At 42.2% G+C, this 12,081-nt stretch overlaps 1 protein-coding gene across 1 annotated transcript in view; it reads right to left on the bottom strand.

The window, feature by feature from the left end:
- Positions 1-12,081, bottom strand: part of COL6A1 (collagen type VI alpha 1 chain) — a 104,366-nt gene that overhangs the window by 76,638 nt on the left and 15,647 nt on the right. The window contains exons 3-5 of the mRNA XM_085890505.1: positions 11,042-11,171; positions 3,448-3,648; positions 1,293-1,449 (exon numbers count right to left, since the gene is read on the bottom strand). Of these exons, the coding sequence (XP_085746631.1) occupies positions 1,293-1,449; positions 3,448-3,648; positions 11,042-11,171 (488 nt within the window). The remainder of the gene's footprint in view (positions 1-1,292; positions 1,450-3,447; positions 3,649-11,041; positions 11,172-12,081) is intronic.

Raw genomic sequence — 12,081 nt, 5'->3', positions numbered from 1 at the left:
TCGCCAATGGATAGACCACGTGGGGTAGGGTCGATTGCCAATTTCAATTTACCTAAATACCCACGTGGTCCAACTACCGGGGAATTTCACCCTCGACGGAACTCGTACGAAAACGAGCCGCTTAGCGCGCCCGTTCCGTGTGCGATTCCGAGCGGTTGAATCGCCAAGAACCGTCGGTCCAAATGTCCCCTTCGGGCCGTAACAGCTTTGACTAATTCTCAATCACGCGTCATGTCGAACCAATGAAAGAAACACAAAACGAGCTGATACATTCAACAATCGGGGTATTTATTCAACAATAATGGGGGGGGGGGGTTAGGGAAGCACATAAGAAGCAGAACTAAACAGACTATTGAGAATGCAATGCAAATATATACAGCACAGGCACTTAAACAGTTTTCTACTTAGTAGACGGGCCCACGAACGAACACACACACACACACACACACACACACACCAATAATTGGACCGAAAGGTCTTTATTTGGACCTCTGAGAACCAGGATGGCTGGGTACCTAGCCGCGAACGCACGAGTGGACGTTCCCTCCTTCTGGGAGCTCCGGTCTTTGAAGGACTGGTGTGGCGCAACCGAACCTTGCCGAGGTGAGACGAGGTGCTCGCCCAAGCTCGCGATCGCGTAGAAGAGGAGGCGGAGGAGGATGAGGACGACGCCGACCAGACCAGACAGGCTTCTTCGAGACGAGCGCTCCAGCGAGATGACGACTGAACCCAGCTAGAACGAGATGGGTCACTTGAGATGATGCTCCTCCTCGCTTCTTCCTTCTCTTCACTTCTCCTCAAGTCTCATCTCTTTCTGCATCGCTGCAAGCTTCCTTTATACGGTCCGGTGCGCTCCCCCTCCCCATTTCCGGCGCGCGGGGAAAATCCCGGCGCGGGAGTTGTCGTTCTTTTCTGAGCATACTTTTTGTAACGGTCATTCCTGTTTACGTCTCAGAATCTCGGGGCGGGAATGTTGTTCTTTTCTGGGCATAATCACGATAAAACTCCTAACTGTTAAAATAAATCACAGCGCATTTACATTGATTTACCCATTAGACAAGGGAAAGGAAGCGATCTATAAAACACATACTTCCCAAAATATCTGAGCTAAAGGACCTGAATGTTGTGTGTGATAGATTTCCAAATCCATAACAATATGTCCTCTACCGAGTCTCTACCTAGTGTCCGAGAGGTATGCGCTCTACCGCGTGCCCTTCTAGTTCTCCCTTGCAATACCACTTGCAATGATAATTATAAGAAAGTCATTCAATTTAAAGAAAGAAAGGTCTTACCACTTGATTGGGAGACACAGCCACTGAAAACAGCTTGATGTTATGTGACTTTGCCTCGTTGGCCACATGTGACAGGCCACCACAAGGCTCTTTGTACCCGTCCAACGGATGTCCGTCAGTAATAGTGACAATGTATTTGCCTCGCCCTTGGACACGTCTGCAAATGAAAGTCAAGCCTCAAACATTTCTCTTACAATCAAATGAAAGCTGATCTGATCTGTTTGTGTCAACGCAGCAAACGTATAAACATTAACAGCACCTGCTTTGGATTTTTGCCTTGTATGGTGAAGGGGGAGGTGGGTGGTTTTTGGGGAGATGAGGAGGGGGGGGGGAGACAGCTCACTTTTGCCTTGGCTTGGTTCCAGCTCAGAAACTCAAAGGGTCTGAACTTGCAAACAGACACAGCAGAACGTCTTACTTGTTGAATGGCCTAAAATTGCATGATGCAACCCGTAATTTCCAGATAATTTTGGAAATTGCAGATATTGCAGAGCTATTTTGGGAGATAAAGAACCTAGTAACAAATTTAATGTTTCCGTTTCTCAGGTGCTCCATCCAAAGGCATGTTTAGTGCCATCTCATGACAACAATTACACCGGGTGGATTACCTCTGCCTTCCAAATGGTAGTGAGAGTCGCGGTTCGATACGTGTCCAGAGTGCCATCAATAACTTGTCTCCGGCTGAAGAAAGGCACTGCAAGATCTTAAACGTCCAGTATGTGATGCTAACAGATGGCACACCTGGCTTAACGTCAATCCGAGGAACGGCACACTTCGCGATAAAACACCTCGTCTGTGAAGCACCAATCCCACAGTTTATCGCTGGTCTGAGAACAGAATCCAAGCTGGACAGCTCAAAGGTAAGTGCCTTCCTCTATAGTCCATACCATCCAGTTGGATGTTAAACAAGTTCAATTTATGGTTAAATAAAGACAGATAAATCGCTGAAGAGAATCTGTGAACTCCAGTTTGGCAGTCCCGTCACAACCGATGGCTTATGATACTCGGAACTCAGGTTCAAATTTCGTACAACATACACAAACACACCGACAAATGAGAGACACAACTGGAAATATAGACAAAGTAAACACTTAATGGACAAGGTCGAAGTGGACGAAAAGTTTTGGTTTTTCATTTGGATCTCAAATTCATGGTGGAACTTGTACATCAACCACATCAATTGAAGAGTTGAGCTGGATATCCATCAGATGAGAGAGAGAGTATATCCAAGTAGTACCTCTTAATATATACATTACTTGTATATAGCACTTTGCTGTACAAGATTTAAAGCACACCATCGTAAAAATAAAAAAATTAAAAAAAACACCAAAAAGGTGAGTGGCAAGTCATGGTTAGTGGAAATTTATGTTCTGGCCATTACTCAGAGCCACCATGGCCGCCATCTCAACATAACACGTACAAGGAATGTGTTGTATCGGATATGCTCATGTGATAATGCTTCGGCCTCCATGCCACCATGCTCGGAGTTCAGCACAGACTTTACCGTGCTGTTTCAGAATGTTTGTCGTGGAAAAAATTTAATATTGCGAATCAAATTCCAGCAATTATTGGAGAGCGGCGATCCAACCATGTGTGAATAGCACAAACAGCTCGAGAGCAGAAAAACAAATCCCGGGGCTCATAGAACTTGAGTATATATATATATATATATATATATATATATATATATATATATATATATATATATATATATATATATATATATATATATATATATATATATATATATATATATATATATATATATATATATATATATATATATATATATATATATATATATATATATACATATACATATGTCACAGAAAAATCAAAATAACTTCCAGTTGAGCCACAACAATATTTATTATCAGACACAGTTATGGTTCCAGTTTTCTCCATCTATTTGTTCATCTTTATTCATCTTTACCCAATTGGTCCGAGTGAGTCCTCAATTCCCTCCTCCACCCACCACCACCACCACCACTGAGGACTCCCGTAATGGATCATATACCAAGGTGACCTTCGTTCATTTATCTGACTTCATGATAATTTTTCACGAATTGAGGCAAAGCAAGAACAACATATCCAAAATGGTCAGGGAAAGTAAATAAAATCTATGAAATCAGGAATCAGGATCAGAGTGACTTACCTTCCCATGAGATGTTCCATGGCCTTGCTAAGGGCGCAGTCTGTATATGTACCTTTGCCAATTTCTTTCACAATTAGGATATTTTTCTTCAGTTCCTCCCGTTTGTCTGGGATTTTGACCAGGCCACTGATTTCGATCACTTCATCGCTGTAATGTAATGCTCCAGCATTCCAAGTCAGGTTACGGTCACAGCGGTAATACCTGAACAAAGTGTGGGGGAGTGGGGTAGGTGGAGTAGGTTCAAAGGTCACAATTTGTATTCACCTCGGTTTATTTTATTCCCTGTCACTATTTGTCTTTGTTCAAATCAGACTCTAGCAATTCTCATTTGATGGCTCTGCAGCAATAAGCGAGAAATAGATTACACCATGAAACTGACTTATCACAACAGGTAAGTCATGACAACACCAAAATAAAAATAATTAATAAAAAGACTCGCACAACCCCACCACGAGAAACATGTGTTTCTGTGAACAGTTGGTTGTGGATACAACTGGGCTAGATTGACCATTTCCTTTGTCATTCTAAGAATGAGATGGGTCCTTGTATGTTGCGTACATCCTCATCATTACCAATCCCCAACATCTCCTCCATACCCTACAGCGAAACATCTCTCCCATCTCTTTCCTTATACCCATTTAGTGAGTCATCAAGCGAACGCATGTTGGACCAGGAGCCATTTTCAAATACAGTATACATCATGACCGAGGCATGATTGGTCTGGTCTGCTGTGCCCCTGAGAGAATGCCCCTGCACATGCTGGCAAAAAAAAAAAAATGCCCGTTGGCCATGGTACCGGCAGACAGTGGCAGATTATTTGTGAAATACATCGTGAGATGCTTAACATTAACCCACGAATGCTAACAGATGGATACGACATCTCCTGCTTGTGGGGCACCAGGATGACCATTTGGTTGGGTGTTCAAAATCAGACTAGACCGCCCAAATACGAGTCACACCACCTCCAGGGTATCCCTTCGGATTTTTGGGATGGGTTCAATAAATCTTCAATATGTTCCAGAGATTAAGGTATAATCAACTATTTTGTTTAAAACCCCATAAAGAGGTTGAATAATTGTAGAAAGGGTTTGTGTCACCGAAGGTGAACAGATGGAAGGATAAGCTCCTCAGAACTCAAAATATAAGATTTGCAAGCACAAAATAATAAATAAATTCGACATTACAGTCGTCTTTACCCTAAGATACTGCAGGTAGGGAGAATAAGAGGGAAACAGTGCCATCAGATCAGAGAAATACATGTTGGAAGATTCCCAAAAGACAAAAACACTGCTGGACCATGTGTGCAACAGATTCTCGGTTTGCTACAAGATGTCTACAGACAGTAGGTTGAGATTTTGTGCTACAAATCGAAAAGCATTATGGGATACTTGCCTCAGAATCCACAAACATGAGATTACACAAGATCGAATATGTACTTGATTCCCATTATTCATATCTACAAGGGTCGAGGGTCATGGAAGATGAAACCTCGGCCCATTTTATACGATATAAAAACTCGATACACAAGGACAAGTTATTATGCAGAAAATGCTCGTGATGTGGTTTAAAGTTTCCATGTTAAAAATTTAAAAAAAATTTTTAAGCTACAGCCAACCATCCAATTGCATCAAGCCACGGATTCTACAGATTTGGAAACAACCAGGAAAGAGGAGACTTGGCCTCGAGTGCTATTTCTCTCATGATCCTCAGGCTTTATATTCCAGCTCCGGCATGCGGCGGCTATTTTATATCCAATTGGAAACTCATTTCCAGCCACATGCCAAAGCACAGAATTTCTATGAGCATCAGGATAAAGCTACACCATCATCATTGGGTTTCTGCTCATTCCCGGATGGCAAACTGATGTGATCTGGTGTTAAATGGATGTACGTACGTACGTACGTACGTGAGTCGTTATGTCAATATTTCCCTGCTCACAATCATCCACTTGATAAACGAGATTGCACAAATCAGTTCGTTGATGCTTGGTACACACACATATATATATATATATATATATATATATATATATATATATATATATATATATATATATATATATGATAAATGAATAAAAAAATATATATATATATATCTACAAATAAATAAATAAAAATAAAAATATATATATACAAATAAATAAAAATATATACATACAAAGAAAATATATATATATATATATATATATATATATATATATATATATATATATATATATATATATATATATATATATACAAAGAAATAAATAAAAATATATACATACAAAGAAATAAATACAAAGAAATAAATACAAATATAAATACAAAGAAATAAATATAAATATATATATACAAAGAAATAAATATAAATATATATATATACAAAGAAATAAATATTAAATATAAATATACGAGGTGTGTTCAAAAAGTATCCAACCTTAATTTTTTGTGCGTAAACAAATGAAGCTAGGGAGGCGTGGTTTGGTGCACGTATGTAGGCGATCCTAATCCGTATGCGTGAATATTTTCCCGCCTGCAGAAGCTGTCAGTCGCCGACAGACCTCCGATGAGTGAGGAAGTGGAAGTGAGCGCCGTCGGATTTTCGTTTTTGACAAAATGATGGAAAAACTTGAACAAAGCTACTGCATCAAATTTTGTGTAAAGCTTGGCGATTCCCAAGTGGAAACGATCTGCAAGATTCAACAGGCCTTCGGGAACGAAGCAATGGGCACCACACAGATAAAAGAGTGGTACCACCACTTCAAAGATGGTCGCACATCAGTGGAAAGTGAAGCACGTTCTGGTTGGCCCTCAACATCCCGAAATGAGATCGTCATTGACAAAGTGAGGGCCCTGCTGATGCAGGATCGTCGAATCACGATCAGAGAACTTGCAGACGAGGTGGGCGTCAGCATTGGATCCGTTCATTCCATTGTGACTGAGGATTTGGGCTTAAGGAGAATCTCAGTGAAGTTCGTGCCAAAGCTGCTAACGATCGAGCAGAAGCAACTCCGTTTGGAGATCGCACAGGACATGCTGGAGACTGAACAGCGATTCCAACTTCTTCAACACAGTGATCACTGGCGATGAGACCACAGTGATCCGTCATTTTGTCAAAAACGAAAATCCGACGGCGCTCACTTACACTTCCACACTCATCGGAGGTCTGTCGGCGACTGACAGCTTCTGCAGGCGAAAAAATATTCACGCATACGGATTAGGATCGCCAACATACGTGCACCAAACCACGCCTCCCTAGCTTCATTTGTTTACGCACGAAAAATTAAGGTTGGATACTTTTTGAACACACCTCGTATATACAAAGAAATAAATATAAATATTCAAAGAAATAAATATAAATATAAATATATACAAAGAACTAAATATAAATATATACAAAGAAATAAATACAAATATATATATACAAAAAATAAATATAAATATAAATACAAAGAAATAAATATAAATATAAATATAAATATATATATATACAAAAATATATATATATAAATATAAATATAGTAATCCTCCGCTTCATCGCGGTTCACCTATTGCGCCCCCGGTTCATCGCGGGTTTTCCCTTGGAATGTAACTAATTTTTTCTGCGGATTCCCCCGGTACATCGCGGAAATAATATATAAAATATAAATTATTTAAGCAATAAATTATAATGCGTGGCGCTCGAAAGTATCTTCATAATAAAACAAACAACAAAAAAAATTGTATGTTTGTCGACAACGCACGAGACAAAGACAGAGAGCGCGCGATTCATTTCTCCTTGGCGCTGATTGGCTGCTGCCCACGAGGCGCACTCTCGCTGTCTTGAGTGTTTCGCTTGTGAACGACACAGATATTTTCTACGTTTTTTTTCTCCAAGCCCTACGATGCCGCCCAAAGGAAAAACGTTTGCCGCGGTTGGGCGCCATTACGGTTTGAATGAATCGACCATACGCTACATCAAGAAGGACGAAGCCAACATCAGCGCTTTACATTCGCAACGCGCTGCAGCACCTCGTGGAGGCCATGGATTCCGACAACAATTTTTCTCTGAGGGCGTATTGGCGTGATTTCACGATAGCAACGCGTCTCCAAATAATTCAGAAGGCTCCACAATAAATGAAAAAAGAAACCTTAAACGCCTGTTGGAAGAAGCTGTGGCCAGAATGCGTCCACGAATACAAGGCCTTTTCTCTAGACGAAATTCACCATTTGGCAATCGATAAGGCGGTCAAGCTGGCGAAGATTCAACGACATGATGCACGACGAAGTGAATAACCTCATCGAAACCAACTCTGACCCATTAACGGACGAGGATTTGGCTGAGCTTACGAAGTCTGCATGCGAGGAGGAGGAGGAACAATCTGATCCATCGCAGGAGCACGACGACGAAGGCCTCTCACTTGAACACTTAGCAACAATGGCGAAATCCCATCTCCCTTCCCATCCCCATCCCTCTCCCTTCCACAGTTCACCTAATGTGTCTGTTCCCCACTGTTTTGTCCCTTCCACTCCCGCCCCTCTTGTCTCATGCCTCCTTGCTGTGAGTTATGTGTTTGCTCTCATACGAGCCTCGACCAAGGTATACAAAAAAAAAAAAAAAAAAAAACTCTCCTCACCACCATGAAGAAACAACGCCAGCAACTGCCCATCACAATGTTTTTGCAACGTTACTGAGTTTACAGGAAGCATTTTTATGCTTCAAATGTTTTCTTTATGTGTTTAATTGAGATTAAAATGTGTTTAAAACGTGTTTTGTGGAGGCGTCCATTCATCGCGGATTTTCACTTACCGCGGGAGGGTTTGGAACGTAACCCCCGCGAGAAACGGGGGATTACTGTATATGTACAAAGAAATAAATATAAATATAAATATATTGTTACGGCTGTGGAAATTCGCAATACATCATAAAGGTTCCTTAGATCAGTTATCCCGGTAAGTTCATGTGCAGATAGGTTTCCCCGCCGTTGTTTAGAGGGGTTTGTTCATGTTCACCGGGCTGCGACTCTTTGCGATAGCCGTTTTTCTTTATTTATCGTTATTTTGAACTACGCAAACAACAACCGCCACCAAGTACGTCACAAGGCCAAGCACGCAACAAACCTCCACACAAACAACCGCCACCACCAACTACGCTACAACGCCAACCATGCTACAATCGCCACCACAACAACCACCACCATCTTCGCCACGACGCCCGCTTACGAACGCCATCCTCCACGGACCATGCTACGACTGTTTCCGCGTTGGAAACCGTCGAGAATGCAAGGAGGGAAACAACAAGGAAGTGCCTCGATGAATACACGGATTTTTCTTCCGCCTGAATCCCAGCGCTTGGTGTGAAGGAAAGGAGTGGGGAAGCTCGCTCCCGATTGGTGGATACACGGAGTGAGGTGGTCGGGAGTGAGGAACGCCCCTTTTCGGGAAGCTTCTCGAAGGGAGGTGGAGCCAGAAGTGGGGTGGGGCGTAGGGCGGAGCCTCGCGTTATAAAAGGCAGACGCGCACGAGGCTCGCGGGCTCTTGTTCTTGGTCTCGTGGCGCTGGTCACCCCTTGGGGCTTCGCTCTGCCGCTCTTCTTGGTTCATGCTCTCGCCCTGTGATCCATTACGCTTCTTCTTGGTTCATGCTCGAGGCTCGCCTCTTCTCTCTTCTCTTTTGGTTCCTGCGCTCGTGGCCCTGTGAGAGGCCTGTTGGTGGAGACACGGTCGGAAGGCGCAGCAGAGCCGGCTGTGTGGTGGACCTGCGCACCCGGACGAGGGGTGCCGGAGAGGGTTCGTCGGCCGAGTGGGAGGCCCGGAACCAGGCACGACCACGCTGACGGTCGTGGGAGAGGGACTTGACGACCAATAAACAGGGGGCAGGCAACCTGCACGGTCTCGTGGGCCTTTTCGGTCATCCACGGCCCACGACCATAAAGGTCTACGGACCCCGTCTACCCCCTTGCCTGTGAGGGGGGGGGGTTTCTTTTGTTTTGGTATGCATGCTGTGGCGCCGTGTCCCCTAAGTTAAAACCTGTGTAAGTGACTGTGCTTGTAAGTAATAATTATAGTCGGTCGTATTGCTTTTGCATTCTATTTGTTGCTTGAATATTGCATGACTGCCCTTGCTTGTGTTGTGCTGGAAGTGAATAAATGTCCTTGTGTAAAATGTACCCCATTCGTCATATCCTATTTCCCTTTTGAAAAGCCATCTTGCATCGTTGAATGAGTAGTGGGTTTTGAACGCCCGGTAAAGAGAATCGGATCCATCAAGGTCGGCGATAACACCGCTCGGTTATCACTAGTACGGAACGGACCGCTTAAGCGGTTCGTGTCCCAGGCTGACCTGCGGCGTGGTACAGCCCCTCGGTAGGTTACCCGCACGGGTACTTAGGTATATCGACATTCGGTGATTCACCCTATTTCGCGCGGATAGAATGCGGACTGAGCTGTGGTGAGGTTAAACCACCACCCGTGACTGGTTCCTGGAAGTAGTTCCAGGAGGGTCATGACTGAATTGTCCATCCGGTGGGTGACGCGGTTGCGATTGGAGTTACGTGGCCGATCGCACGCCGGCAGGCGCGAATTCGTAACAATATATACAAAGAAATAAATATATATCCAAGTAAATAAATATATATACACAAATAAATAAATAAATATACAAATAAATAAATATATATATATATATATATATATATGTATATATATATATATATATATATATATATATATATATATATATATATATATATATATATATGGGGCTGCAAAAGTAGGTATACATTAAGGATTATACCAAGGATGAATTATACCAATGATTATATAAGGATGAATGCCAGGGGGAAACAGTTTGAACATTTGAGGGATTAACATGTTTATTATTGGTGTGTTATTATTGATATGCTTGTATAATCAATAAAATGTTTTGTGCGCACGTTTTGTTTTTCATCACTGTATACCTACTTTTGCAGCCCCTGTATATATAATGCAATCCAATATGCCATACTCTGACAGAGCGTTGGTTCCACCAAAGCAGATTCTTGGCAAGGGTCATGCTGGGTGGTTCGCCATCCCTCTCCCAGCAGTAGTTAGAGCAGGCATTTGGAATTTGTTCAGGGTGCCAGCTATAGCTTGCCTACTCTTCGTGAACTATGCTGTTGGATCTTTAACGTCCATCAACTAATGTCGGCAAATGGACAGCCAGTCTACACATTGATGAATCACCCTGCCTGTGAAACACTGGGATGACAATTAATAGTTTATATGTCAGGATTCCAACAATAGCCAGAGGGTTTAGAGATGAGTGTGCATACATTTAGGCCATCCCATCAGAGTATATCAAACTTCACAAACATCATTGAATACAGACCAAAGTGAACACACACACAAACTTTACTTTGCAAAATATACCTGAAACTTTCAGTGGTGGATATTAAGAATTGCTTCTATGCACGGTTGGTTCACATTGAGTGTTGTTCGGGCATCTCATTCATTGCAATTCAATGTAAAATGGGGAATGGAGCAAACTTCACAAACTTCATGGAATATACAGACGAAAGTGATGGTTTTGCACATGGCTTATGGAGGACAATGCGGGGTATCGGGCAACAGCTGGTCCTTTTCAGGTACACTAACCTGTTGTTGAGATGGTCTAAGAACGTTGCAGTAAAACTCTTGATTTTATCAACAAGATGTCCATACGGCTTTACCCGTAAAGCAACACTCTCAGATGTATCCAATACGAAGAATAAATCCACAGGGCATTCTGTGAACGCACGGAAAGAACGTTCATACACAGATAAGAAAGAGAGTGACGGGGAAAGGTTAGGACCTGCAGAAGAAGAGCTTAAAGAACGTCCATTTTATTCATTTATTTTACAATCTTTATTATTTCTCTTGTGTTGTGTGGTGGCAGCTCAATATCATTTCCTGAGGATAGAAGGATCAAAAAGCCAAGAATGACAGTCGAGGTATCACGGGTGCACCCACCTGATTAATGGAGGAAATTCAAGGTCCTCATGGAACTATTGCTACTGAGAACTTCCACGTTTTCCACATTAGTTGTCATTCAAGAGGTATTTGAGTCGCTTGTTACATCCCAGAAAGCATTGATCCCTTTATATAAATTGGATACGATTTGAAGACATAAAGATGCAGCTGAGAACGTTGGTGTTGGCCCTCCACATGCCTTGGACTCTGCAGTCACCTTTGCCTTCAGAAGTGATGCAGAAAGTAATCTGGACATTCTTGGTTGTATATATGTATATATGTATGTATGTTCCCGAAATACAGCCAAAACGGTACACGATAGTGCAAAAATTTTCTGGCCACCTTACTCACCTGCGGTGTGCAGTATCAAGTTTCGTTCAAATCGAGCAACGAAAAAAATTATTTAAAAAATCATTCCTGATTCAGTCAAGTACTCTTCGGGAGAATTTGATCAATGCAAACAACTGCAGCAGTATAGTTCGCTGGAGCTATCTTTATTTTTTTCTTGAAATGATTTATTAAAAAATGTGCAAAAAATGGGTCGCCACTCCGACACAGGATACCAGCAAACTGGCACTCATTTTGCTGATCTCAGAAAGGTGACAGGCAGTCAACCCCACCTGGTATTAATTCAATGGTTGGGATTTGAACCAAGGAATCTTCCATTCCAAGCCTACCACCTGAAC

The sequence above is a fragment of the Eptatretus burgeri genome, chromosome 8 (assembly GCF_056783735.1).
Source record: "Eptatretus burgeri isolate ZD-2024b chromosome 8, Ebu_testis_v1, whole genome shotgun sequence".
NCBI lineage: Eukaryota > Metazoa > Chordata > Myxini > Myxiniformes > Myxinidae > Eptatretus > Eptatretus burgeri.
The sequence above is the reverse complement of the archived record's forward strand: the minus strand, read 5'-3'. Positions and strand labels throughout refer to the sequence as shown.